The sequence below is a fragment of the Pongo abelii genome, chromosome 16 (genome assembly GCF_028885655.2).
Source record: "Pongo abelii isolate AG06213 chromosome 16, NHGRI_mPonAbe1-v2.0_pri, whole genome shotgun sequence".
NCBI lineage: Eukaryota > Metazoa > Chordata > Mammalia > Primates > Hominidae > Pongo > Pongo abelii.
Window position 1 is genome coordinate 84,348,099 of NC_072001.2, and position 26,032 is coordinate 84,374,130.

A 26,032-nucleotide genomic window follows, 5' to 3' on the forward strand; every position below is an offset into this window, starting at 1 on the left:
CCACTGCACTCCAGTCTGGGCAACAGAGCAAGACTCCATCTCAAAAAACAAACAAACAAAAAACAAAAACCTTCCTTACTATATAATGCTGAGTGGAAAAACTGTAAACCAAATTCTGTTTCTGCTATGATGACAAATATGTGACTACAACGCTCAGACGTAATGGACTCAAAGGGAACTTGGCCAAATGAAAACAGCTTGGATAGCTGGGATGGTGTGATGGGAAATGAATTTCTTCCTTTTATAGAGAACTTTTAACATAGCTGTGCTATTATTTTAATAAAAATAAAGATTTCAAGGTGGGTGAATCACTTGAGCCCAGGAGTTTGAGAGCAGCCTGGGCAACATGATGAAACCTCGTCTCTCGAGAAAACAACAACAACAACAAAAAACCACAAAAATTAGCCGGGCGTGGTGGCGTGCACCTGTAGTCCCAGCTTCTCGGGAGGCTGAGGTGGGAGGATGGCTTGAGCCTGGGAGGTCGAGGTTGCAGTGAGTCATGATTGTACCACTGCACTCCAGCCTCGGCAACAGAGGCCCTGTCTCAAAAAAAATAAATAAATAAAATAAATATTTCAGTTCTTACTATGAACACAAACCCTGGGATTCAGGGAATATGAACTTTTAAGCACGAGGACATAAATACCAATCACAGACTGCAGGAGAAGGTGGTGAATCTGCTCCTGGCCCTGCCAGCTCCGCCTCACCACCTCACCCTATTCACCCCCTTGACAGATCCTGTCTTTATTTAGAATGCTCATCTTTTATTCATCATGGTTTTTGTGGTTTTTTTTAAAGAAAACATTTTTTGGTTTTTTAAAATATTGCATTAAAATATTATTTAATTACCGAGTTTTGTGCTGCCCTTCAAATTGTGTGCCTGGGGCAAGTGCCTCCTGCCCTTGCCCAAAGCCACATATTGCATGACCTTTCCTTCTTCTCCAGACATAGGAAGAGAAAGGGTTACTAGAGAGTGAAGCAAAGCACATCCCAGCCTTTCCCTTCCTGAGGGGAGCCAGGAATCCAAGCAAGCTCTGCTGCTAACGCGGGGGGACTCCCTGAAGTCTTCGCAATCATTTTTCCTTGTAATAGCAATTATGGTTCCCTCCCCCACTGGGGAGGAGAACCCTAGTCTAGGACACTCAGGAAAGCCACAGGAGAGCAGAGGCTACCTGTCAAGCAGAGCCACACACAGCCTTGTCTGAGCCCCTCTCCTTTCCGGTTCAGCTATAGGAAAGCTGAGAGAAGGCAGTACTCCACCCTGGAACTGCAGCTCCTGACGAAGCAGACAATGCTCAGATACGGAGGGAAAGGAGCCAGCGAGAATTCACCTATAACACTTGTGCAGGCCAAGGTCTGGGAAAAGCTGTGTCTGCCTAAGCATGAATAAGAGAGGAAAAAAAAAAAGATGTGGCATCTATCCAAACATTTTGGAATTAAAAAACAGCAGCAATAAAAGAATGTAGCACACAAATACAGATAAATATTCAATCCTGGGGGAAAATATAACCCAAGGTGAAGATTCTCCATTTGGATTTTTTGAGTAATAGAAGTTAATAAAAACTTGAATTTTAATAAAAACAGCTCAAAATGAGATAAAAACAGAATATTTAAAAATATAAAATGTATATCAGAGCTAAAAAAAAAAAGAAAAGATACCAATACAAAACTAAAGTTAACAGAAGATAAATTTTTCTAAAATAATGGGCGAGGGGGAGCTGAATCTGCAATCAATTAGAAATTACACAGCATGCTCTAGAAGGATTAAGAAAAAAGATTCAGAAAAAAAAAAAACAACACTAAGACTTTTCCTAGAAAAATTACTAAATGTTAAGTATAAGTTGCATAAGTAAAAAGGAGCTGAATGCTATTAATTTAAAAAAATTATTTTAAAATTTTTTAAATTTTTCAATTAAAAAAAGAACGAAGAAGAATCCCTAAGGAGTCTGAGAAAAAGCAGTCATAAAGGAAAAAATTTTTTAAATCACTTACAAAATCCCCCAAAACAAACAAAGAAACATAAAAACAAATTTAAAAAAAGAAAACGAAAGAGAAAAAGCAGTCACTTCTAAGGGAAAGACAGGGGTGGCCTTACACCTCTCCAATAAAGCCATGTGTAAGAAGTGCTGAAAGGTAGAGCTGGGCGTGGTGACTCCCAGCTTAATACCAGTGAATCGGAGGCCGAGGCAGGAGGATTGCTTGAGGACCAGCCCAGGCAACATGGTGAGACACCTCCATTTCTCCAAAAAAAAAAAAAAAAAACCTAGCCAGGCATGGTGGTGCATGCTTGTAGTCCTAGCTACTCGGGAGGCTGAGGCAAGAGGATGGCTTGAACTCAGGAGTTTGAGGCTACAGTGAGCTATGAACAAACCACTGCACTCTAGCCTGGGTGAGACAGCAAGACACCCTGTCTCTTAAAAAACAAACAAACAAACAAAAAACTTCCAGGGGAAAAAGCAAGGCTCAGAAATGTCCTACACTGCATGCTCTTGTCCAAGCATAAAGGCGGACACTGTGGGTGTCCGCAGTGTCCAGAAGGTGGATACTATGTATCTTGTCAGTGTACAAACACTATTAAACAATAATCAGGGACATAGGAAAAAGTTTGTGAGTTCCTTTCCCTTGTTCACTGGTTAATGCATACTAACTTGGTTTAATAAAAAAAAAAAAAAAGAGGTTTAACAGTATAAAGGAAACCACCAGAAGTACAAAAGCCACAGCATCACCATCAAAACCAGAAAGCCTGAGGAAGAAGGAAAGATGTGTATCTCTAATACAGGTTTCATAGTTGATAGTCAAAAGATATCATCCAAATTTATTAGATCACTAGATATTAAAACAAACAAGACAAAAAGGAAGACAAATTCGTTAAAAACAGGACATTTCTCCCAGCTATTTGGGAGGCTGCGGTGGGAAGATCGATTGAGCCGGCAGGTAGAGACTTCAGTGAGCCGGGATCCTCCTGCACTCCAGTGAGGGCAACAGAGTGAGACCCTGTCTCAAAAACAAAAACAAATGACATTTCTCTTAAAAAATTTTTTTGTTTTTTTGAGACAGAGTCTCACCCCGTCATCCAGGCTGGGGTGCAGTGGCCTGATCTTGGCTCACTGCAACCTCCGCCTCCCGGCTTCAAGCGATTCTCCTGCCTCAGCTACCTGAGTAGCTGGGATTACAGGCGCGCACCACCACGCCCGGCTAATTTTTAGTAGAGAAAGGGCTTCACCATGTTGGCCAGACTGCTCTCAAACTCCTGACCTCAACTGATCCACCCACCTCGGCCTCCCAAAGTACTGGGATTACAGGCGTGAGCCACCGTACCCAGCCAACATTTCTTTTGCTCATGAATCTGCAGACTGGGCAGACTGTTTCTCAGCTCAGCTTACGTTGGCTCCCCTCAGTGTCAACTGGGATGGCTTGAAGGCTGGGGCTGGAAATGTTTAAATCTTATCCACATGTCTGTGCCTGGGCTGGGAAGACTCATGCAGCTGGGGTTGGAGCAGGTGGGCCTCCTGGGTATCCCTCTCTCTACGTGAAACACTGTACGCAGCCTCTCCAGTATGGTGGCTTCAGGGTAGCCAATTAACATATGGTTTTACAATCTATTAAATTGGTAAATGTGATGCCCAGGGCTGGCAAGGATAGATCTGTTGTTGGCAAGGGTAAGCTGACTAAACCACTTGGGAGCGCAATTTGACAATACACACCAAAATGTTAAATTCTGTTTGCTCTAATAATTCTACTGCTAGGAATTTACCTTTCAGATATAAACAAAAGTGTACCGAAATATTTTGTATGAAAATGTCCACTGCAGCACTGAATATACCAGCAAAAAATCTGAACACTCAAGTGTCCATCAGCAGGGACTATGCAGTGAAACAGTGGTTCAAACCTCACCATCACCCTGCTGATGTAGGACACCTTCAGCTACGGCCTGCACTACTGAAGCACCGCCCAGCTCACGGCTCACACCTGCTGGGGTCCTCTTCTAATCACTTCTCCTGTGCAACCAGTGCAACTGGGACTGCCTTTCACACTCACCCCATCACAATTAAGATCCACCAAGGCGTCCCAAATTCCTGCCAAACTCCATATGCTACTCTCCTCCAACCTGGGCCTGCACTGGGCCCCAGCCTCCCCGCGGGCCTTCCTGCAGCCTCTCCCTCTGTCACTTCTAGCCACAGGGTCTTAGCTCAAACTGTTTCCTCTGCCTGCCTTACTCTATTTCTCCTCTCCTCTTGACCTCAGAGAAGGCCTCTGGCTGTCCCAACCTGGTCAGGGAAGATTCTACCTCCCCCTACCTTGCCCCTTTCATACTTCTAACAGCTGCCACTTTATTTTGCACATTACTGACATTTGTCTTCCCCCACCAAATCATTGTGTTTTACGAGAGCAGAGGCTGTATCTACACTCTCCTGGCACCTCGTAGTACCTAGTACATAACAGACACACAGAAACTACTTGAAGTGGGGGCACACTGCACAGGAAACAATGAGACAGATCTGCACATTCTGACATGGGAAGCCTCCTAAGTGCAAACAGGAGGTACAGGGCAGAGTGAAAGCTTTGCTACCTTTTGCTTAATTAAAGCAATTATCTCATCAAAACAGCTGCTTTATACTGGGCCATTATGGCTATGTAGGACAGTAACTCCATCAAATTGCCCTAAGTACAACAGAAAAAGCCCACAGACAGGGCTTGGTTCAGCCACGGCATGATTCAGGAACTCGTTTATGCCACCAGGGTGTGGCGCTCTCTCCCCACTGTCTGTCAAACAGCTCTCCTCTCCAAGGGCGGGGCCCACAACAGCTCCCGCTCCAGGTTCAAAATGCAGGAGAAACAAGAAAAGCCTCTTTCCGGGCCTAGTACCCTAGTACAGTAGATCACACAGGCTTCACCCTGGAGTGGGCATGGCCTGGAGGGTGGGGGGACTGCAGGGCAAATGTCCCATCCAAAGCAGAGAACTGAGAATGCAGAGGGTGTGGTTCTTTCGAGGGAAATGTGAGCGGCTACCAAATTAAGGGGAAACAGATGCTGTGAGGCCAAAACAAACATACATCACCACAAGTACATTTACATAAGTAAATGTACTTTTTTTGGTGGGTGGGCAGAGAGGGGGATGTGGGGGGACAAATTGTTAGCAGCAGCTTCCACTGGGACAAGGTACCAGCGGCAAGAGAGGGATACACTTTTCACTTTGTACCATTCTTTAACACTGACATTTTCTAACCATGTAATGTGCTATTTTTAATTTCTTAAAATCACAATTGATGGTTTTACCCAAAGAATTTTAGTTCTTAGAAATGACATCTGTATATAAATGTTCTAACTCTTATTCACCATAGGCTCTCACATATGAACGGCATATGAACGGCAAAATCAGACATTAACAGTAGTACATCATGTTACTCCATACGAAAGCACAGATTTAGGCACTTTATCAAAGAAACCTGTTTAGAAACAAATGAGGTTATTGAGTCTTCTGTCACACTCTGCAAAGGACTCTGATTCCCTACTTAAATCCTTTAAAACTGTCACATTAAATGGAACATATAACCCCTCGACACCAGCAGTACTGTTTCCTAAACAAGGAAACAAAACAGAACCCCTAACTTTACAGACCACATAAAACCTGACAGACACCAAGAGTTCTCTTTTACTGATGAGTGAGATTCAAGTCAAAGAAATTCAGAACTACTTAGGATTTCAAGTGACATATTTTCTTTTCTCCACATTTCCTGCATAGATTTTGGATTTACACACCCTGGCTTCCTGGCTATAGATATCTGAGTTCACAAAGCGTATTTTACCTTTAACGTAATGAAAATGATGTATATAGCATGAAGAGTTTACTCAATTAAGTCAAGAATTTTAAAGTCTCCTCTGATCAGAATTTGCTATCCTTTTAGTTGACAGAAAATAAAAAACATGGACACAGCAGGCCACCCAATCACAGCAGGTGCTTGGAGGGGAGTGGAATCTGAGCAGAGTCGATGACTCACCAAGTGTAAATGGGAAAAAGCAACACAGTCACATTTCCATGGAAGGTGACTTTATAGTAAACATGAATTTGTCAGTGTCCAGTATTAATTAGAAAACATCTGTCTTCTTACTTGAAGCCTATTAAACAGTAATTCTTTGACCATAAACTGGTCATGTGGCAGACCCTTTCTAGAAGACACTAGAATGTCATCCGGTGTGCAGTTGCCTGAGACCACTCCCACCCCACGAGCTGGGCAAAGAGCTCTCCACGTCCACCTGTCCCTCCACAGCGCGTCACTGCTGCCCCATCACAGGTCTTCTCTTTTATTCCTAGCTCGATTGTCTTCCTTGGAAGACGGAGATTTCAGATCTCCTTCCTTCTTTTTTTTGCCCTTGTCTTGCTTTGTTTTATTTTTCTCTTTGCTTCCTCCTCCTTTGCCAGGGTACACCTGGCCCTCCAGAGTTACATCAGCACACCTGTCTTGACCGACCAAAAAGTCCTTGATCTCCCAGGCGTAGCTCCCATCGCGAAGCATGAAGATAGCACGGTCTGATCCCACAATGAACCTTGGGCAGAGAGATGCAATCAGTCAGCATGTACTAGTAAGGTGCTAATGGGTCAGAGCAATTCTCTGGCACTTATCATGTTTATTTCAAATTCTACATGAATATGGAAAGAAAAATTGGATTTTCCAAGGCCTAGCAGCTACTGATATCTCATGTATGAAAATACTAGCTTGCTGAACTATTAAACACCCAGCTCAGATCAAAATAGAAACAGACATTGGATGTTCCTTTGTGGTATAAATGGATGCCCATGTTAAAAGCGAACATTTGGAAAACCTCCCTAGGACACTGCAGAGGTGGCTCAGGGGCTGCTGCTGGGGAGGTAAAGAGGCAGCTTCGATCTGATCTGTATCTGTTTTATATTCTAGAGCGTCCAGTTACAATTTTATGGGACAAAAGACTTCTGCTGATAAAGGTGGAAAACCAATGGCTTAGAGTGGGTCATGATATGAGGCTATGAAGGACTCAAGAGGACACTTGGTTATTGGACAGAAATCCTAGCCCTTGAGCTTAGCAGCAAAGAGCCCAGCTCGTCCACACTCAAAAGGTCCCAAGGAACAAAGTGGAAAGAATGAGGCCTGGGTGGAGCCCTAGTGGGGCCAGTGGGCATGATTCTTCTGTTCCTTAGGGACTACACCATGCGTTCCCCCTTCAGTTTCTAACACTCCCACAGCTCTACAGAGACCAGTGGGCCTTCCAGAGCAGACATCACCGAGACATTTATTTGTTCTGTCTAGGTGTCTATTTAAGCTAATTGAAAATATTTTGCTGGTCGGACACTCTCTAAGTACTCCTCCCATTTCTTGTCATTGCTTTTATATTTCCTAAACCAGAATATTTGCAGACCCCAAATTTCAGAACTGTTTTTGAGGAAAAAGAAGTAGATTTCTTCAAATTGTACCTCAGGACCATATTCAGGTATGAAAACTGAGCCTCTTCATACTAAATTAGTTATCTGTTAACAGCATGGTCCAAGCTTTATGTGTGAACATAGCTACACACAAAGCACTCTCCACTGAGCAGAAATTTCTAGCTGAAGCTGTCAAACTATTAACTAATTTTGTCCCTCAAAGAGGCTAAACTAAGCTATACACCCTTCTGTTCAGATGAAATAAAAGCTAATGATCCAAAGATAAATAAAACTTTAGGATCAACTGAGATATTAAAAAAAATACACACACACACCAGGCACGGTGGCCAATGCCAGTAATCCTAGCACTTTGCGAGGTTGAAGTGCAAGGATCACTTGAGGCCAGGAGTTCAAGATCAGCCTGGGCAACATAGTGAGACCTCACCTCTTCAAAAAATAAAAACAAAAACTTAACTGCTTTTACCAACAATAAATGCTCTTTTTTTTTTTTCTTCCCCGAGATGGAGTCTTGCTCTGCCGCCAGGCTGGAGTGCAGTGACGCGATCTTGGCTCACTGCAACCTCTGCCTCCCGGGTTCAAGCGATTCTCCTGGCTCAGCCTCTGGAGTAGCTGGGATTACAGGCGTGCGTCACCATGCCTGGCTAATTTTTCTGTATTTTTAGTAGAGACAGGGTTTCACCACGTTGGACAGGATGATCTCAATCTCCTGACTTCGTGATCTGCCCACCTTAGCCTCCCAAAGTGCTGGGATTACAGAAGTGAGTCACTGTACGGGCAACGCTCTTCTTTACATTAAAAAAACCTAGATAGGCTGGGTGCGGTGGCTCATGCCTGTAATCCCAGCACTTTGGGAGGCCGAGGCGGGCAGATCACGAGGTCAGGAGATCAAGACCATCCTGGCTAACACGGTGAAACCCCGTCTCTACTAAAAATACAAAAAATTAGCCGGGCATGGTGGCAGGCGCCTGTAGTCCCAGTTACTCGGGAGGCTGAGGCAGAAGAATGGCGTGAACCTGGGAGGCGGAGCTTGCAGTGAGCCGAGAATGCGCCACTGCACTCCAGCCTGGGCAACACAGTGAGACTCCGTCTCAAAAAAAAAAAAAAAAAATCTACATAGATAAATAATTTTAAAAGAAAACCTAGAAAAGAAAGGCAGAGGCCCTTGGGAAATACTGCCAGAAAGGACAACCTGTTAAGAGCCTCAGGAAAAGCCCCAGCACAGGGCCAGGCGTGGTGGCTCACGCCTGTAATCCCAGCACTTAGGGAGGCCGAGGCGGGTGCATCACCTGAAGTCAGAAGTTCAAGACCTGCCTGGCCAACATGGTGAAACCCTGTCTCTACTAAAAATACAAAATTAGCCAGGCATGGTAGCGGGCGCCTGTAGTCCCAGCTGCTCAGGAGGCTGAGGCAGGAGAATCGCTTGAACCAGGGAGGCGGAGGTTGCAGTGAGCCGAGATCACGCCGCTGCACTCCAGCCTAGGCAACAAGAGCGAAACTCTGTCTCAAAAAATCATCATCATCGTAATAATTAATAATAATAATAAAGAAAAGACCCAGCACAGCCTATGAGTCTCTCAGCTGGTTGTTGCTGCTTTACCTCTGGACGTCATAGTTGGCATTGAAAAGGCTGCCCTGCCAGAGGCTCGTAATTTCCTCTGTCTCCTTCTCAGTGGGGCTTCCTGATACAGTGACAAACATCATGAGAGTCTTCCCTTTTTTCGTCATTTTCAATATGCTTTCAGGCTTGCTTGGGTCTATCTTTGAGAAGTCGACAGGTGCTGAAGGTCTCTTGTGCTCTGGAAGATCTCCTTCTTCAATGTCATCATCTTTCTATCAGATTGGGGGAAAAGCATCAAACCTATCATCAGAATCTTGCTTTTCAACTGGCACAGGCAAAAACTTCTGCATGATGTCAGGTGCATGTATATGACTTAAATTACAACATAAAAAGGAAAACTAGGGGTTTTCTTCCTCTTCTTAACTTTCAAGATAGTCTTGAAAGTTAAGTTTCAGGCAGCACATACTGCCCACACCCAGGTTACCAATCACAGAGCGCCCCCATGTGATGGGTTTCTAGAGCTTTTAAACTCTCATACAATCTACCCAACATGGTAGGCTGTAAAAATGGCCACATTCTGGTATGGTCACACAATGAAATACTTCACAGCAACAGAGAACAAATACTGATACATGTAACAAATCCCAAAAATGTTAAGTGACAGAAGCCAGGTACAAAATAAGATTTAATATGCAATTCCGTTTATTTAAAATTCAAGAATGAGCAAAACTAATCTAGGGTAACAGAAATTAGAACATTGTTGCCTGTAGAAGGGGGGGACAACATAGAATTAACTGAGAATGGACACAAGAGAACTTTTCTGGGGTGATGGAAATGTTCTACATTTTGACAGGGGTGTAGATTACACAGATATATCCATTTATCAAAATGTATTGCAGGCCAGGCACTGTGGCTTAGCTTGTAATCCCAGCACTTTGGGAGGCTGAGGTAAAAGGATCACTTGAGGCCAGGAGTTCGACATCAGCCTAGGCAACATAGTAAGACTCTGTCTCTAAAAAAAAATTTAAAAGGAGCCAGGTATGGCAATGCACACCTGTAGTCCCAGCTACTCAGTAGGCTGAGGTGGGAGAATTGCTTGAGCCCAGGAATTTGAGATCAGCCTGGGCAACATAGTGAGATCCCATCTCTTAAAAAAAATTTAAAAATTAGTCAGGTGTGGTGGCAGGTGCCTGTAGTCCTAGCTACTCAGGAGGCTGAGACATGAGGATCACTTGAGCCCAGGAGATCAGGGCTGCAGTGAGCTATAATCATGCCACTGCATTCCAGCCTAGGAGACAGAACGAGACCCTGTCTTAAAAGAAAGAAAAAAAAAAGAAAAGAAATACTCCCTCTTTGCACTGTATACTTAAAATCTGCACTCCATGTATACCCATTTCACTTAATAGGCATTGTACAAAAATATTCAATTCCAGTTAGCAGGTTTGTTTTCTGTAGTGGTATGGGCTAGCAATTCTGAAACTATCTTATGTGACCTCTAGGATTGAGAAAAGGAGTAAACATATTGAGGGTAATGAGAGCCAGGTTCTTAACTTCTGGGAAGTAAGTTACAAATATGAAAGGGGGAAGAATGAGCCCTGTGGTATTAGGCTGGAATTGAAGGTATCAGGAGAAACTCATGGTTTTTCATAGATTAACAGATGAGTAAACAGATTAATGGATAAAAATATTTAGAAGAGCCTGGGTTCCTTGGAGAACAGGCTTATAGCAAGAGAGACGGAAGAGGAGCCTAGAATAATCCTGCATCACAAAGTAGTAAAGTGCTCAAAGAATCGTGAACATGTCAAAATGACATGGAAGCCAACTTGAAGCAGCTCTCATGGGCCAAATTTGAAATAATCTCAACATCAAAATAAATAATAGTATGACTTAACAACCCCTCAAACAAAATGAGATGTTGAACCCATAATGATCAAAACAAATGAATAAATTACTAATAGAAAACAGTAACTTTTTTTTTTTTCTTGAGACGGAGTCTCACTCTGTCACCAGGCTGGAGTGCAGCGGCACGATCTCTGCTCACTGCAACCTCTGCCTCCTGGGTTCAAGCGATTCTCCTGCCTCAGCCTCCCGAGTAGCTGGGATTACAGGCACGCACCACCACATCCAGCTAATTTTTGTATTTTTAGTAGAGACGGGGTTTTGCCATGTTGCCCAGGATGGTCTCGATCACCTGACCTCGTGATCTGCCCACCTCGGCCTCCCAAAGTGCTGGGATTACAGGCACTACAGGCACTAGCCACCATGCCTAATAAATAGCATATACACTGACAAATAAAAAATCTTTAATACAACCAGGTTCCTTGGAGAAAAGGCTAATGCCAGCAACCAAAAAAAATGAAGTACTGGCTGGGTATGGTGGCTCACAACTATAACCTCAGCACTTTAGAAGGTCGAAGCTGGAGGATCACCCGAGCACAGGAGTTAAAGACCAGCCTGGGCAACATATCATGACCCTATCTCCACCAAAAAGAAAAAGAAAAAAGAAAAAAAGAAATGAAGTGCTGATTGATACATGAAAATATTATGCTAAGTGAAAGAAGCCAGATATGAAAGACTACACATTCTATGATTCCATTTATAGGAAATGTCCAGAATGGATAAATCTGTTGAGACAGAAGGTAGATTAGCGATTGCCCGGGGCTGGCTAGGGAGTTGGGAGAACATAGTGGGGGAGTGGTTGAAGATTTCTTTTGGGGATGATAAAAATGTTCTAAAATTGATTTTGGTGATGGCTGTACAACTCTCTGAAGATACTAAAACTAAAATGTACACTTTACATGGGTAAATTGCCTATGGCATGTGAATTGAATCTCAATAAACCTGTTACCAAAAAAAAAAAAAAAAAAAAAAGCCCCTAAGTCACTCTTACTGAACAATATCTGAAGGGCCAAGGCTTAAGATACCATTAATAATGTACTACATTAAAAATAATTTTAGTAAAAAGTAAAAACGAAAGAATTCTATGCAGCGCTTGAAGGTGATCCATACCGACATCAGACCTGGAATCTGGTTTCAGTTTTGCATAACTAGCTGTGTGACCCTGCCTAAGAATCCTTACTCCTCGAGGCCTGTTTCCTCATCTACAAAATGAAAAGCAGAATGAAGTGATCTCCAAGGCCCCAGTAACATGACCACACGTAACACACCAACCTTCTTTTCAACTCTGCCACCCTCTCAACTGACATGTTTCTTCCTCATTTTGCTCTGAAAGAGCCACTGATGGTGACTTGCAGACAGGAGCATGGGCTGTGCTGTCAGATGGATGCGTTCCATCACTATGTGGCCTTGGGCAAGTTACTTAGCCCATCTGAAAATAACTTTCCTTACCTATAATGGAAAGGTGAGGGTAGTAATAGCTTCTCCCTCCTAAGGTTTGTTTGGGGATGTAATGACTTAAAGGCAAGCAGTACTCAGTACTGTATCTGTTGGCTGTGACACTGCTGACTCCTTAGGCCTCTGTGATCTGGCCTCCAACCACAATCACTGCATGGAAATTATACTCTCAAGTCACAAAGGACCTGCTAGTTGCCAAATTCACAAGTTGTTTCTGTCTTTATCTTAATTCTCCATAACATCGGTTATAGTCTCCTTAAAACACTTCATGACTTCCAGTTGGTTCAATACCCTAGAATATTTGTATTTTTCAGACTGATTTCACTAATAATCATGAAATTAACTCAGTAGGTCGCAAGCAGCATTTTTTTTTTTTTTTTTTTTTTTTTGAGACGGGGTCTCACTCTATTACCCAGTTTGGAATGCAATGGTGCTGGTGCAGTCTTGGCTCACTGCCAGGCTCAAGTGATCTTCCTACCCCAGCCTCCCGAGTAGCTGGGATCACAAGTGCATGCCACCACACCTGGATAATTTATTTTTGTATTTCAGGTAAAGAGGGGTTTCACCGTGTTGCCCAGGCTGGTCTCGAACTCCTGAGCTCGAAGGATTCACCTGCCTCAGTCTTCCAAAGTACTGGGGTTACAGGCGTGAGCCACTAAGCCCAGTCCAGCACTTCTTTGTTAATGCAAATATAACTAAATAGTCGTAAGTCTAGTGCATATAATACGGGTAAAGTTTGTTTCAAGAAACTTAAAAAAAAAAAAGCAGCTTTAATTTCCATTGTAAAGTGTGTGTGTATTTCAGTTACAGAAAAGAAAATTGCAAAATAGTAACCTAATGAGCCTGGAGGACATTATGTTAAGTGCAATACGCCAGACACAGACAAATACCACGCACTCTCATTCTTATGCGGACCTAAAATAGTTGTGTTCACGTAAGTGGAGATTACAATTGTGGTTACTAGAGGCTGGGAAGTGGAGGGGAGATAGGGAAAAAGGATGGTGAATGGATACAAAATTACACTAGATAGGAAAAATAAATTCTAGTGCTCTATAGTATTGTAGGATGACTATAGTTAACAATAATTTATTGCATATTTTCAAACAGCTAGAAGAGAATTTTAAATGTTCCCAACACAAAGAAATGATTAATGTTTAGGAGACAGATATGCTAATTACCCTGAATTGACCATTACATTGTATACATGTGTAGAAATACAACTCTGTACCCCATAAATATGTATAATTATTATACGTTAAAATTGAAGTGTAAAAATAGCACCCTAGATGTACATAATTATCCAGTTCTACCCTTAGTCTGGGTAACCTAACCTGTTATGATCAGTGTGTCTATGCTGAAAACAATCCAATCTTTACCCTGAGGCAGAGGAGGGGCCAGGGACAAGTCAGGCAGTCCCCTGACTCCAGTCCTAGCCCTGCCTCCAGGCCAGTCTTGCATTTTCAACTGGCTTTAGAGCTCCTTCATTACTGTTTGTCTAAGTCAATAGCTATAAAGCTGAGCTCCCCTTTCTGCAAATCCTCTTCTTCCTCCCATGGTTCTTGATATTAATAATAAGTGACATCTACTGAGTAGCTGCTAAGTCCCAGGCACGCTACATATATTATCTCCAACTTTCAGAACAATCCTACCAGGTTCCATTTAATATACAAGGAAGATGATGTTCAGAGAGGATAAATGATTTACTTAAATTTACTCACATGCTAGAAGTGCGAACCACATTTCTGGCTCCAAATCCCTCCAACTGCCCCTTCCCATTATACCTGGCTATCATAATGTAAAATGAAATAACCACCTTTGGTTTTTCTACACAAATTGCGACTCAGAATTAGTTGTGACACAATGGAAGGAATTCTCACCTCTCCACACCTCTGAGGCACAGCCTCTCATTGAAGCACTGTTTCTCACACTGCTGGGGAAGGAGTGAGGGTATGGACTTAGAGATGGTCACAAGAGAAGAACTGCTTCCTACAAAAAAAGCACCCACAGAGATGGATATGCGCTCTCCCACATAAAAAACACTGCTACTGGGGAAGGGTCCTCATGTCTGTAGAGTGTCTACAAACATTAACTCATTTAATCCGCATGGCACCCTGCAAAGTAGGGCGTTATCTGGCTTTACAGATACATAAAACTAGGATCAAGTAGCTAGTGAGGGGTAAAGCTGAGTTCGAAATCTGTCTTTTTTTTTTTTTTTTTTTTTTGAGACACAGTCTCACCCTGTTGCCCAGGATGGAGTGCAGTGGCATGATCTTGGCTCACTGCAACCTCCGCCTCCCTGGTTCAAGCAATTCTCGTGCCTCAGCCTCCCAAGTAGCTGGGATTACAGGTGCCCGCCACCATGCCCGACTAATTTTTGTATTTTTAGTAGAGATGGGGTTTCACCATGTTGGCCAGGCAGGTCTTGAACTCCTGACCTCAGGTGATGCACCTGCCTTTGCCTCCCAAAGTGTTGGGATTACAGGCATGAGCCACCGCGCCCGGCCAACCTGTCTTTTTACTACATTATGTGGCCCTGCTATTCACAAAAGCAATCCATTGCCCAGGCATGGTGGCTCACGACCGTAATCCCAACACTTTGGGAAGCCAAGGTGGGAGGATTGCAAAGGCCAAGAGTTCAAAACCAGCCCAGCCAACATGAGGAGACCCTGTCTCTATAAAAAATAATTAAAAAAACAAAATCAACCACCAAGTCCTGTTAAAAGTATAAAAATCTCACATTTCTCCCTTCTACTCTGCTCCTGCAGTTTCTAGCTTAATCCACGTCTTCCTCACTATCCTTCATTTGCACTTCTGTTCACCAACATATGTGGCAGTACAGGTAAAACAGTTCAAAGAACTGGCTCTGAAAGTCGCGAAAGAATTTGAAACTCAGCTAGCTTGCCGTGCGATGTGGAACAAGTTATTTAATCTCTTTGTGCCTCAATGTCATCATCTAGAAAATAGGGATAAGTACCTCCCTCATGGATGGGGTAAAAGGATTAAATAAAAGGATTAATGTGGTTTTTTTGGCCTTCAAAATCTCTCCCTGCTCATCCATCCTGTTATCTACTGTTCCCAGTGCAATCTTTGTTCATCTCTTCAGCACCCTCTTCGTCTAGCTCAGGGTCTGAGTAGGTCAAGGGGAGGATTTCTCATGAGGTGATGTTCTCACTCTGGCAGATCAAAAGGCTTTATTTGCTGGAGTCCAAAAAGAGACAAGGAGATTGCAAGGGAGATGGTGAATGGGGACGTTCTCTCTACACTCAAATCTATCCCAATCTTTCCATCAGCTGCTGATGACCACATGAAAACACAAGCCTGCATTCTTCTAGTCAGATGCATCAGGTGGTATTTTAAACTCTTGTCTGAAAGTCTTTCCCTCTTCCCGCAACACACACAGAGATAATCACAAAATAACAAAACATCAGTGTTGGAAGGAATCTTAGGAACCATCTTAACCTCCTCATGTTGCAGATAAGGAAACTGAGGCCTATAAATTAGACATAACCTGCCCAAGGTTCCACAGCTATGCAAGTCAACCAGGACGATACCATCACCTTAGGAAGGCGAAAAGGCAGCAATGTGGTTTTGGCCAGTAATCTTTACCTTAAAAGCTTATTACACACTCCCTGTAACTGCACACTCCAGTGCATCCAAGTGACAAACCAGAAAACTTACTCTCCTTTGAACAAAAAGCGTGAGTTCCACGATACAGAGCCATTAGCCATTGATACTTCTCCCCTCTGTAAAATAAATCCACCCACAAAAAGCACAAAATTCCCAGCAGGGACATATACCAAAATAGGAAGTCTAAAATTATACTGATTTAGAAGACAGCTGAGATAACCATTAAGGAAGACCATCTTCACCGCAACCCACTCTCCCACCCACTCACCCCAAAACAAAAGGAAAATGAAGGAAATGCTCTTTAGTAGAGCGGGAAAGGTCTCTCTCCCCGTTTGCAGGGCTCACTGACCACAAGGATCAACACAAAGACAACCAGGGCACTGAAGGGTGAAGGGAGAGCAAGGCTGAACAGTGAGGGGCTGACCCGTGATTGGAGTGGCTTGAAAAGTGGCAGGGGGAACAGGGCAGTGGAATGACAGAGGGCTAGAGCGAGGGTCAGCAGGGCGCGCGGGTCAGAGGAGGAATGGTCAGCAGTGGCTTCAGTGGGTCAGTAAGGATTCAAGGCATGAGTAGAGGAGGTTAGGGAGTCAGAAAGGTCCCAAGACAGAATAGGTAAGGGGTCACTGGGAACAGGGTCCCGCACAGAGAAGAGCCGGGAGGGTGTGCGCGCGCCGCGGACCTCCCACTGCTCCAGAAGACGCGCCATGTCTGCATCATTGTAATCGCGAATATCCTTCTTCTTCTTCCGGGGAGGTGGGGTAGACTCGTCGGGCGTCCCGGGCGAGGCTTCGGCCGCGCAGGACCCAGGCGGTGGTAGCAGCAGCAGCAGCAGCAGGTCAGAGGCACAAAGCAGGACCACGGCCTTGCGCGCCCAGCTGGAAGCCGCCATTTTCGCCGCGCCGCGCACCGCCGTAGACCCGCTTACCCGACCTGCGCGGGACCCCGCCTTGCACACGCCTTCCTCTCCGCCTTCCCAAGGCCCCGCCTCCCGGCCCTCGCTAGCCTACCGGGCCCCGCCCCGTCCCATTTCCTAGCCCCGCCTCTGGAATCCCCGCCCATCCGCCATTTTGGCCCCGCCCCAGTGGCTCCTCCCCTTGGTCTGGCTGAGGCGCTCTGCCCCGGCTGGGTGGGTCCCTGAGTGCTCGTTTTTCGTTTTCCGTCAGAGGCCGACCTTTTTCTCTGGAACGCACAAGCCAGGTCCAAAAGTTCCTTCAGGGCCTCCAGGAACCACTAACCAACGTCCCTGTTGACCTCAGTTTCGGGCCTGTGAAATAAATTGGAACTGGAAGTTCTGCAGGCTGCCTCAGCTCTAAAAAAGCCCATTTCTGGATGTCGGCCGTTTATCCTCAGTCTTTTGCAATTTCCTTTGAGAACAGCCAGTTAAAAAGAAGTGAGTGGCAGGTAGGGCAGCTTTTTTCAGAAAGTCATAAATAGGTCGAGTCCACTGCTTTCCTCATCAGTAAAGAGGATTCAGTTCAACCAGCTTTCAATATTTGTCATCTCCTAAACTTGAAAGTTTTTTTTTTTTTTAAAAAGATCATTGCTATTCATCCAAAAAAAAAAGCTTGCCTTTGATTTCAACCTAATACTGTAGGCTCTGACTAATCCTTTTCAAGGCTGAATCACGCTACTTTTTGTTTCTTAAAAAGATTTTGGCCAAAGATGCTTTGAGATTCTTCTTGTTTTAAACGGCTCATCAGCTGATGTCTTTAAAATGTTTAATTACATAAGACCTTAAAAAACAAAAAAAAAACCAAAAGCCGCACGGTGGCTTACGCCTTTATAAACCCAGCACTTTGGGAGGCTGAGGTAGGACGATAATTTGAGTTTAGGAGTTTGAGACCAGACTGGGCAATAAAGCAAGACCCCCATCTCAAAAACAACAACAACAAAAAACGCTTTCATTCTTTATACTGCTGCACAGTTTTATTTGGTATTGTTAAATTAATAGTTTATTTTCCTATTGATGGGCATTTATTACCAATTTTTCTGCTATTACAACAAAACAGAACTGTAGTAAACCTTATTCAAGCCTTGTTTGGATAGGATTAGTAGGCTGCATATAAAAGAAAACTGACTTTTTAAGGTGGTTTAAACAAGATAAAAGGTTTTATTGTGATAGACTTTTCTTTCACAGAAGCAGTGTAAACTCGAATCCAGGGCTGGTATAGCGGCTTCTCAGCCATCTGGTACTCAACCTTTTCCTCATCCTTCTATCATATTGGCCTGTGGCTTCCACCCTCAAGGTCACAAATTCCAGGATGGCTCCTGGAGCTCCAGTCATCAAGATGACATTCAACCAGAGGAAGGGAGAAGGCAGGCCAAACCAAGCACACCTTTCAAGTGGAGTCAACTTCTTTTAAGCAGCCTACTTGAACATTGCATACATTTCTGTTTACATCTCATTGGCTGGAACCTAGCTCTCCAAGGGAGGCTGAGAAATTGTCTTCTAGCTGTATACATTGTCATCTCAAATAAAATTAGGATTGTTATAAAGGGAAAAGAATAAAGTGGAGGTCGAGTAGGCAACTACGCCTGCTTTCCTTCACTGTTAGGACCGGTGCAATTTAAATTCTCTCACACCGTAGGAGTGGCTGATATTCTACATATTCATGCATGCATCTGTATGTAAACACGCTAAGCTACGACCTTTCCTATTGACATTGAGCAGAAACAACTCATAAGAAAAAGATTTTTTCTTTTGTGAAATCATAGGGGAAATGTCATGAGCTTTCTCCCCAGAGCACATTGCTCCACCCAGTGGCTTGGAGCCCTATCCTGGTGCAGTCATACTAAAAAACATGCACAGCTGTGGCCGATCATGTGCTCTACTGGGAGGGGTCACCCTGGTAATTCATATTACCAGCTTCAAAGTTAAGGGGCAAACGTGCTGGGATTCTTGGCCCACATATCTAGTTATAGAGAATAAGATCATTGGAAGTTTTACAGAAATTGTTGGGAATGTGTAGAAAGTTTCAGGGCTACTGACTTTCCTCTAAGGAGGAAATCAATTCAGCATATAATCCACTGATGTAAAAACATCTGGATCAATTGCATTTTCAACATTTAGATATTTGAAACTTACCTTAGTGTTTGAAACTTGATTCCATTCAACTTGGGGGCAATTTTATTTACCAAAGACCTACTGTTAACCAAGAATCAGGTGAGGCACTGATGCAAAAATGAATATAACAATATCCTTACTCTGGCAGAGCAGATAAACAATATGCAGTAAATTTCATGCAGCTTACAGGAGATCTGGGCCCAAAGGGATGATGTGATGATAATGATAATATCTCCAATTTAAATAAGAGGAAATCCTGGTTTTACAATTACACAATTTGTCTGAGGCTGCACAGCTAGTGCAGCGGCAAGGCAAGAATCTAAGCCGAGGTGTACTGGATAACAAGGTCCAGTCTTTCTTGGAGTCCTTCTTCTGCCACAGCACCACCTAGGTTAATCAGTGAGGCACTCAGGATGGTTAAATTGGGAGCCAAATGGAAAATGCATTGAAAAGTCTGGAGCCAGGAGCACTCAGATGGGACAAGAGTCTGTGCCAGGTACCAGGTGGTGCAGTGTAGACTGGAGAGGACAGATGTGAAAGATGGTGTGCTCATGGCCTAAGTAAAGCCACAAGTCTCTTCAGTGCTCTGGGGTTAATACTAACCCCACCTCTAAGTGATTCAGTGACTGTGCATGGTAAAGCTGAATCTCAGATTTAATTAGTGTCTTAACCTGAGCTCTTCCTGGCATGCATCATTCCACAACACAGGAGGGTGAAGCAAGACTTTCTAGTACTATTTGGAAGCAGGCGGGGGTAATATTCAAAATGTTGAAAAACTGGAGTAGCACAATTACCAGTTAATCAGAACTGAGGCAGATGAGCTGATGGGTACAGTCACCATTGTGACAGACATTAACCCTCTAATGACTGACTCATGGGAAGGCATAGGAGGAGGGGCCTGGGGATGGGCTGTGAGAGGTAATGAGTATTTACCATTTTGCACTTTTGTTGCTTTTTAACCCAATGTAAGAACAGACGTACTGCATACTTCCTGGGTTTTACCAGCCCCTAAATTTACTCACTTAAAAAATGTAATTACATAGACACGAATCATTCATTGTAGTTGTTAAATATTGGTAGCAACTAACTCGTTGCCTTTTGTTGGAATTTCAGATTTTCAGTAGAGAATGTGACTGGCCCAGTCTGAGGCAGGTGTCCATTCCTGGTCACCACCATTATTTTTGGGCAGAAGAGCATACTCACAGAGTTAAACATAATAGTTAAAATTGTGTTTTCCTGGCTGGGCATGGTGGCTCATGCCTATAATCCCAGAACTTTGGGAGGCTGAGGCGGGCAGATCTCCTGAGGTCAGGAGTTTGAGACCAGCCTGGCCAAGATGGTGAAACTCCGTCTCCACTAAAAATACAAAAATTAGCTGGGTGTGGTGGCATGCACCTGTAATCCCAGCTACTCGGGAGGCTGAGGCAGGAGAATTGCTTGAATCCGGGAGGCAGAGGTTGCAGTGAGCCGAGGTTGTGCCACTGCACTCTAGCCTGGGTGACAGAGTAACACTCTGTCTCAAAAAAAAAAAAAAAAAAACTTATAAATCAATAAGAAAAAGATCAATAAGAAAAATAGGCTAGGACATGAATAGGTAATTCCCAAAAGAATAAATATAAATGGCCAGTTCACATATGGCAAAAACAAAACAAAACACAGAATCTCTCTAATATCAAAAAATGCAAATTCAAACATGTTATAATTTTTAAATTATCAGTTGATCCTGGATAAAAATACAGACAGTATACACTGTTGACAAGGCTGAGGAAAGCAGTCTTCTCACTCACTTCTGGGAGGATGGAGTTTTCTGCTTGAAAATTAGGTATCAATTCCCCCTCCCCACAAAAAAGTGCATAATCTGATTAGCAATTCCACTTCCAAGAACTTGACTCTGAGGAAACAGACAATGAAAACAATAGTAATGGTAACATTGAGCACTTACTATGTGATAGGCATTCTGCTGAGTGCTTTCCATGTATTTCTTCACTTACCCAATGTAACAATCCTATAACACTCTCCATGAGTGGGGAAAACAAGAACAACTTTAAGTGTTTCAAAAATTGTAGACTATAAAATCTACATTTACAGTTGCAAGCTGTATTCCACACATATGATGGATAATATGCAATCATTAAATATATATATTTGTTGCTACTAAAGATGTTCATTTTATGCTATTAAATGATTTTAAATGCTATTAAAATTGTACAAATATATATCTATATATAGCAAAAGAGCTGCAAATATGTATACGACGTCTAAGCAGTGAGATTCCAAAATATTTTAACCTTTTCTCTGTATTTCCTATTTTTCTTCACATCTAACATACATCAGTGGTGGTGTGTTGTTTCTGTTTGTTTGTTTGTTTTTTTGAGACAGGGTCTTGCTCTGTCACCCAGACTGGAGTGCAGTGGCGAGATACTGGCTCTCTGCAACTTCCACCTCTCAGGCTCAAGGGATCCTCCCACTTCAGCCTCCCATACCACACCTGGCTAATTTTTGCATTTTTTTTCTTTTTCGAGACAGAGTTTCGCTGTGTAGCCCAGGCTGGAGTGCAGTGGTGCGATCTCAGCTCACTGCAACCTCCGCCTCCCGGGCCCCAGTTCAAGCAATTGTCCTGCCTCAGCCTCCTGAGTAGCTGGGATTACAGGCACATGCCACCATGTCCAGCTAATTTTTGTATTTTTAGTAGAGACAGGGCTTTCACCATGTTGGCCAGACTGGTCTTGAACTCCTAACCTCTTGATCCACCCGCCTTGGCCTCCCAAAGTGCATTTTTTTTTTTTTTTTTTTAAAGAGATGGGTTTTCACCATGTTGCCCAGGCTGGTCTAGAACTTTTGGGCACAAGTGATCCACCCACCTCGCCCTCCCAGAGTGCTGGAATTATAGGCGGGAACTGCCGTGCCTGGCCCACTTGTGCTTTAAAAGGAGAGACACACGTAAACACACTGCTGCTTACAAAATGTGAATTCATACCCTTCTTTCCACCAATACGTAAGGGGGAAAAATCTAATTTCAACAGAAATTATCAGAATAATACATGTAATTCAAATTATCTACAATACTGCAATGGCCTTGAAAATTTGGGGATGAGATCTGAATCTCTGAAGAAGGCAGGACTTTTATTTGTGTCATCTGAAAAAATTACATGTACTTTGCAGCACAGATATATGCAGTTCTGTTTAGAAAATTCAGTCTGTTTCCAAAGAATCACCTCCCTGGACTATCCCAAACAAGCTGTGAGAAAAATGAGGTGAACACACTTGCTAAGCAAACAGGCCTCAGGCCTCCCCTTCAATCTTAGAGTTGTGAGCGGTTAGGTTATGACCAGACCTAGACTGTACCCCTGCTGTTGTTTCATGAATGTCCATGGCTTTCTGTCCATTACTGAATAAAAGTTGTGAGCAGCCAGAGTTTAGTTCAATAAAAGGGTGGCTTTCTTGCGCAGAGACTTAACAAATAAATAATTCATTAACTTATTAATGCCATAAACACTCAATACATTAAGTGTGGGGGAGAGATGCATAGATCAAGTTCCTGCCCTTACAGAGATGATAGGGTTGTGGAGACAGTTACACCAACAGTTACAAGTACTTGACGCCACTCTGAAGCTGAGCAGGCATCATAGTAGCTACAAGGGGGGAAGAAATATCTGGGTCTGTCTGAAAGATCAGAGCCTCCTTGTGAGGCACCAATACATCTAATCACTCTGTAGTTACTGACTACTAGGCACCATGAGAGATGTCAAAACTTGGTCAGGCATGATTAGTGTTAGAAGACCAGGGTGCCTGAAACTTAGCACTTGTTTTTTCTCTTCTTCAGGATGCTGGAAAATGGAAAATACATCCAAAGATGACTGGCCAGTAAATGAATGGGGTACAGAATTTATTAATCTGTGCAAGCAAACTTTGCCTCCATGGAGGGTGCTCTGGTAAACTACTGCAGAAAATTCCAGCTCTCCTAGACTTCAGGACCTGCATGCTTACGTGTGCCTGCCAAGGTATAACTGGTCCAGCACACAGGGCTCCCTCACACAACCAGCTGCAGGTGAACAGAGAAAAGCATGGAGGGAGGGAGGGTGGAAAGTGGGACTGGGGAGGAAATGGGAGTGATGTGTGAGGTACTGCCCAGGTGTTCTTACTGGACGGGAACAAAATATACCAGAGAGCAAGAGGACATGCCACGTAAGGAGAGCAAGCTGTTAAGACAGTGATCTTGCTCCCTGGTGAACCAGGGGCTGTTGTCATGCATCACCTATGACAATGAGGGAATCTGGGGAAAAGAGAGAGAGATATAAATTCCTCTCTTTTACAATAGATAGTGAAAGGGAAATAATGAAGGGTGATGTCTGCATATGTATAAGAAAGATAGCCTGAGATGTAATTGGCCCATTTGTGTGCACAAAAGCAAAACAGGGACATTGCTCCAAAGGGAAAAATAATTAGGGCAGAGAATGCCTCTTACTGACCAACAGGTGGCACTACAGACCAAACGCAGCGTGGTTGTTGGTCCATAAAGTGTGGGGTAGTGTGAAAGTTGGGTGTCAAAACCCAGAGTGGCCAGGCAGGCTCACACCTGTAATCTCAGCACTTTGGGAGGCTAAGGTGAGAGGACTGCTTGAGGCGAAGGGTGTGAGACCAGTCTGGGCATCAAAGTGAGACTGTGTCTCCAAGATTTTCTTGCTACAAAATACATACATACATACATACATAAATACATAAATTTTTGATAGAACGAAAAGATCCAGAGTGCTTACAATGGAATACCGTTCACCCATAAAAAAAGAAGGGAAATTCCCATGTATGCTACAATATCAATGAATCTTAAAGACATTATGTCAAGGCCAGGCGTGGTGGCTCACGCCTATAATCCTAGCACTTTGGGAGGCCAAGGTGGGCGCATCACGAGGTCAGGAGATCAAGACCATTCTGGCTAACACGGTGAAACCCCATCTCTACTAAAAATACAAAAAAAATCAGCCAGGCATGGTGGTGGGCGCCTGCAGTCCCAGCTACTCGGGAGGCTGAGGCAGGAGAATGGCATGAACCCGGGAAGCGGAGCTTGGAGTGAGCCGAGATCGCACCACTGCGCTCTAGCCTGGGAGACAGAGCGAGACCCCGTCTCAAAAAAAAAAAAAAAAAGGACATTATGTTAAGTGAAATAAGCCAGGCACAAAATAACAAATATTGTATGGTTCCACTAACGTGAGGTACCTAGGGTAGTCAAATTCATAGAGAAAGTAGAATGGTGGTTGCCAGGGACTGGAGGAAGGGGGAGTGGGGAGCAATTACTTAATGGGTATGGAGTTTCAGTTAGGGAAGATTAAACATTTCTAGAGATAGAGGATGGTGATGGTTGCACAATGGGTAAGATGATATGTTATTTTACCACGACTTTAAACATAAAAACAAAACGGAATGCCCATAATGTTCTCTTATACCAAGTGGTGGATGCACCTTCTAAAACAGGCAACAGACGAGGTAAAAGATATTTCCCCAATCCTGCCTGTCTCAACCTGTCAGTTCCACTTGTCCTGTCCAAATCCTCAGTTATCTCTTTGCAATTTGTTCACTTACTTTTCATCAAATGCCTATTTCAGTGTAGGCCTTGAGCCAGTACTGAGAATGCATTCTCTAGGGGCCAGGCCATTTACCAGCTCCCTCTCATCCACTCCATTTACCTTCCCTCAGCCAATCCTCAGTCCACACATTTTCCGCTTTCTTCTCTCACTCAACATCCATTAAAAAAAAAAATACTTAGTCCATTTGAGCTGCTATAACAAAATACCTTAGACTGCGTAACTTATAACTAACAGAAATTTATTGCTCACAGCTCTAGAGCTGGGAAGTCCAAGATCAAGGCCCCGGCAGGGGCCCATTCCTCATAGATGATGCGTCCTCTATGTTGCTGCATTCTCCCATGATGAAAGGGCAAAAGAGGTGAACAACTCTCTCACACCTCTTTTATAAGGCCACTAACCCCATTCAAGAGGGCTCCACCTCATGACTTAACCATCTCCCAAAGGCTCACCTTGTAATACTGTCACATTGGTGATTAAGTTTTAACATATGAATTTGGGGGTCAGATCACAGCAAATACTTTTGATTTATATTTATTTTAATTTTAAGAGAGGGTTAGAAGGGGTAATAGGTGGAGTTTTCTAAAGAAAAAGCCGTTGCTTGAGTGACTCTAAGGGCAGACACCAACAAGCCATCCTTTAATTAGACTAAAAATATGCAACAGCAACAGACAACCCTCAAATCTCTGTGACTTAACACACCAATAATTTACTTTGTGTTCACATTATATGTCCACTACAGATCAAGAGGGTCTGCTCCACATGGTCACCTAAGCTTACAGAGGCTCCACCAACTAGAATGCAGTCTCCGTGGTAGTTATAGGAGGGTAAGAGAGTGGAGAATTACAGATTGGCTTTTCATTGTCTCAGCCTGGAAGTAACCTACATAGCTTCCCCTTACATTTCAGTGTTCAGAAAGAACCACATGGCCCTGCCTACCTACAAATACTGTATCTGTGAAGCCCAATTATCTCTGCTATAGGTTTTTTACTCTGTGCTCTCACTGTGCCAATAGTGAAAGTGTGGCTGTTTCTTGTGAATCTACTCCTATCCCTGGACTCTAAAGAGTGGGGGCCTTATATTACAAATTATGTAACTTTGGTGCCTAGCACAAGACTGATGCCCAGTGATTGTGGAGTGAATGAACAATGGGACAAAGTAAAGGTGAACCTAAAGAAAGCTGGAGGCAGTGCCTGGGAGGATCAGTTTAGAAGGAGCTTCCTTATCTGAAAAATGAAGCAGGGAAGGCCAAGAAAACAATGCTATCAGTTTTAAAAATGAAACCAAACCTCACTGAATAGAGTGGACAGTCTGTGTGTAACACAACTCATTGTCGGGGTGGGTTTCCATCAACAACAAAACAGACTGCATATATAGAAAAAAGGGAAAATGGGACCCCCAGGGGCACTACATGGCTTTGGAAAAAAAAATCT

The 26,032-nt window shown here is 43.5% G+C and overlaps 1 protein-coding gene across 1 annotated transcript in view; it reads right to left on the bottom strand.

Moving 5' to 3' along the window:
* Nucleotides 1-16,869, bottom strand: part of MESD (mesoderm development LRP chaperone) — a 42,351-nt gene extending 25,482 nt beyond the window's left edge. The window contains 3 exon segments of the mRNA NM_001134102.1: nucleotides 5,808-6,546; nucleotides 9,015-9,247; nucleotides 16,636-16,869. Coding sequence (NP_001127574.1) covers nucleotides 6,288-6,546; nucleotides 9,015-9,247; nucleotides 16,636-16,845 — 702 coding nt within the window. The 5' untranslated portion in view covers nucleotides 16,846-16,869 and the 3' untranslated portion in view covers nucleotides 5,808-6,287.
* Between the last annotated feature and the right edge of the window lie 9,163 nt (nucleotides 16,870-26,032).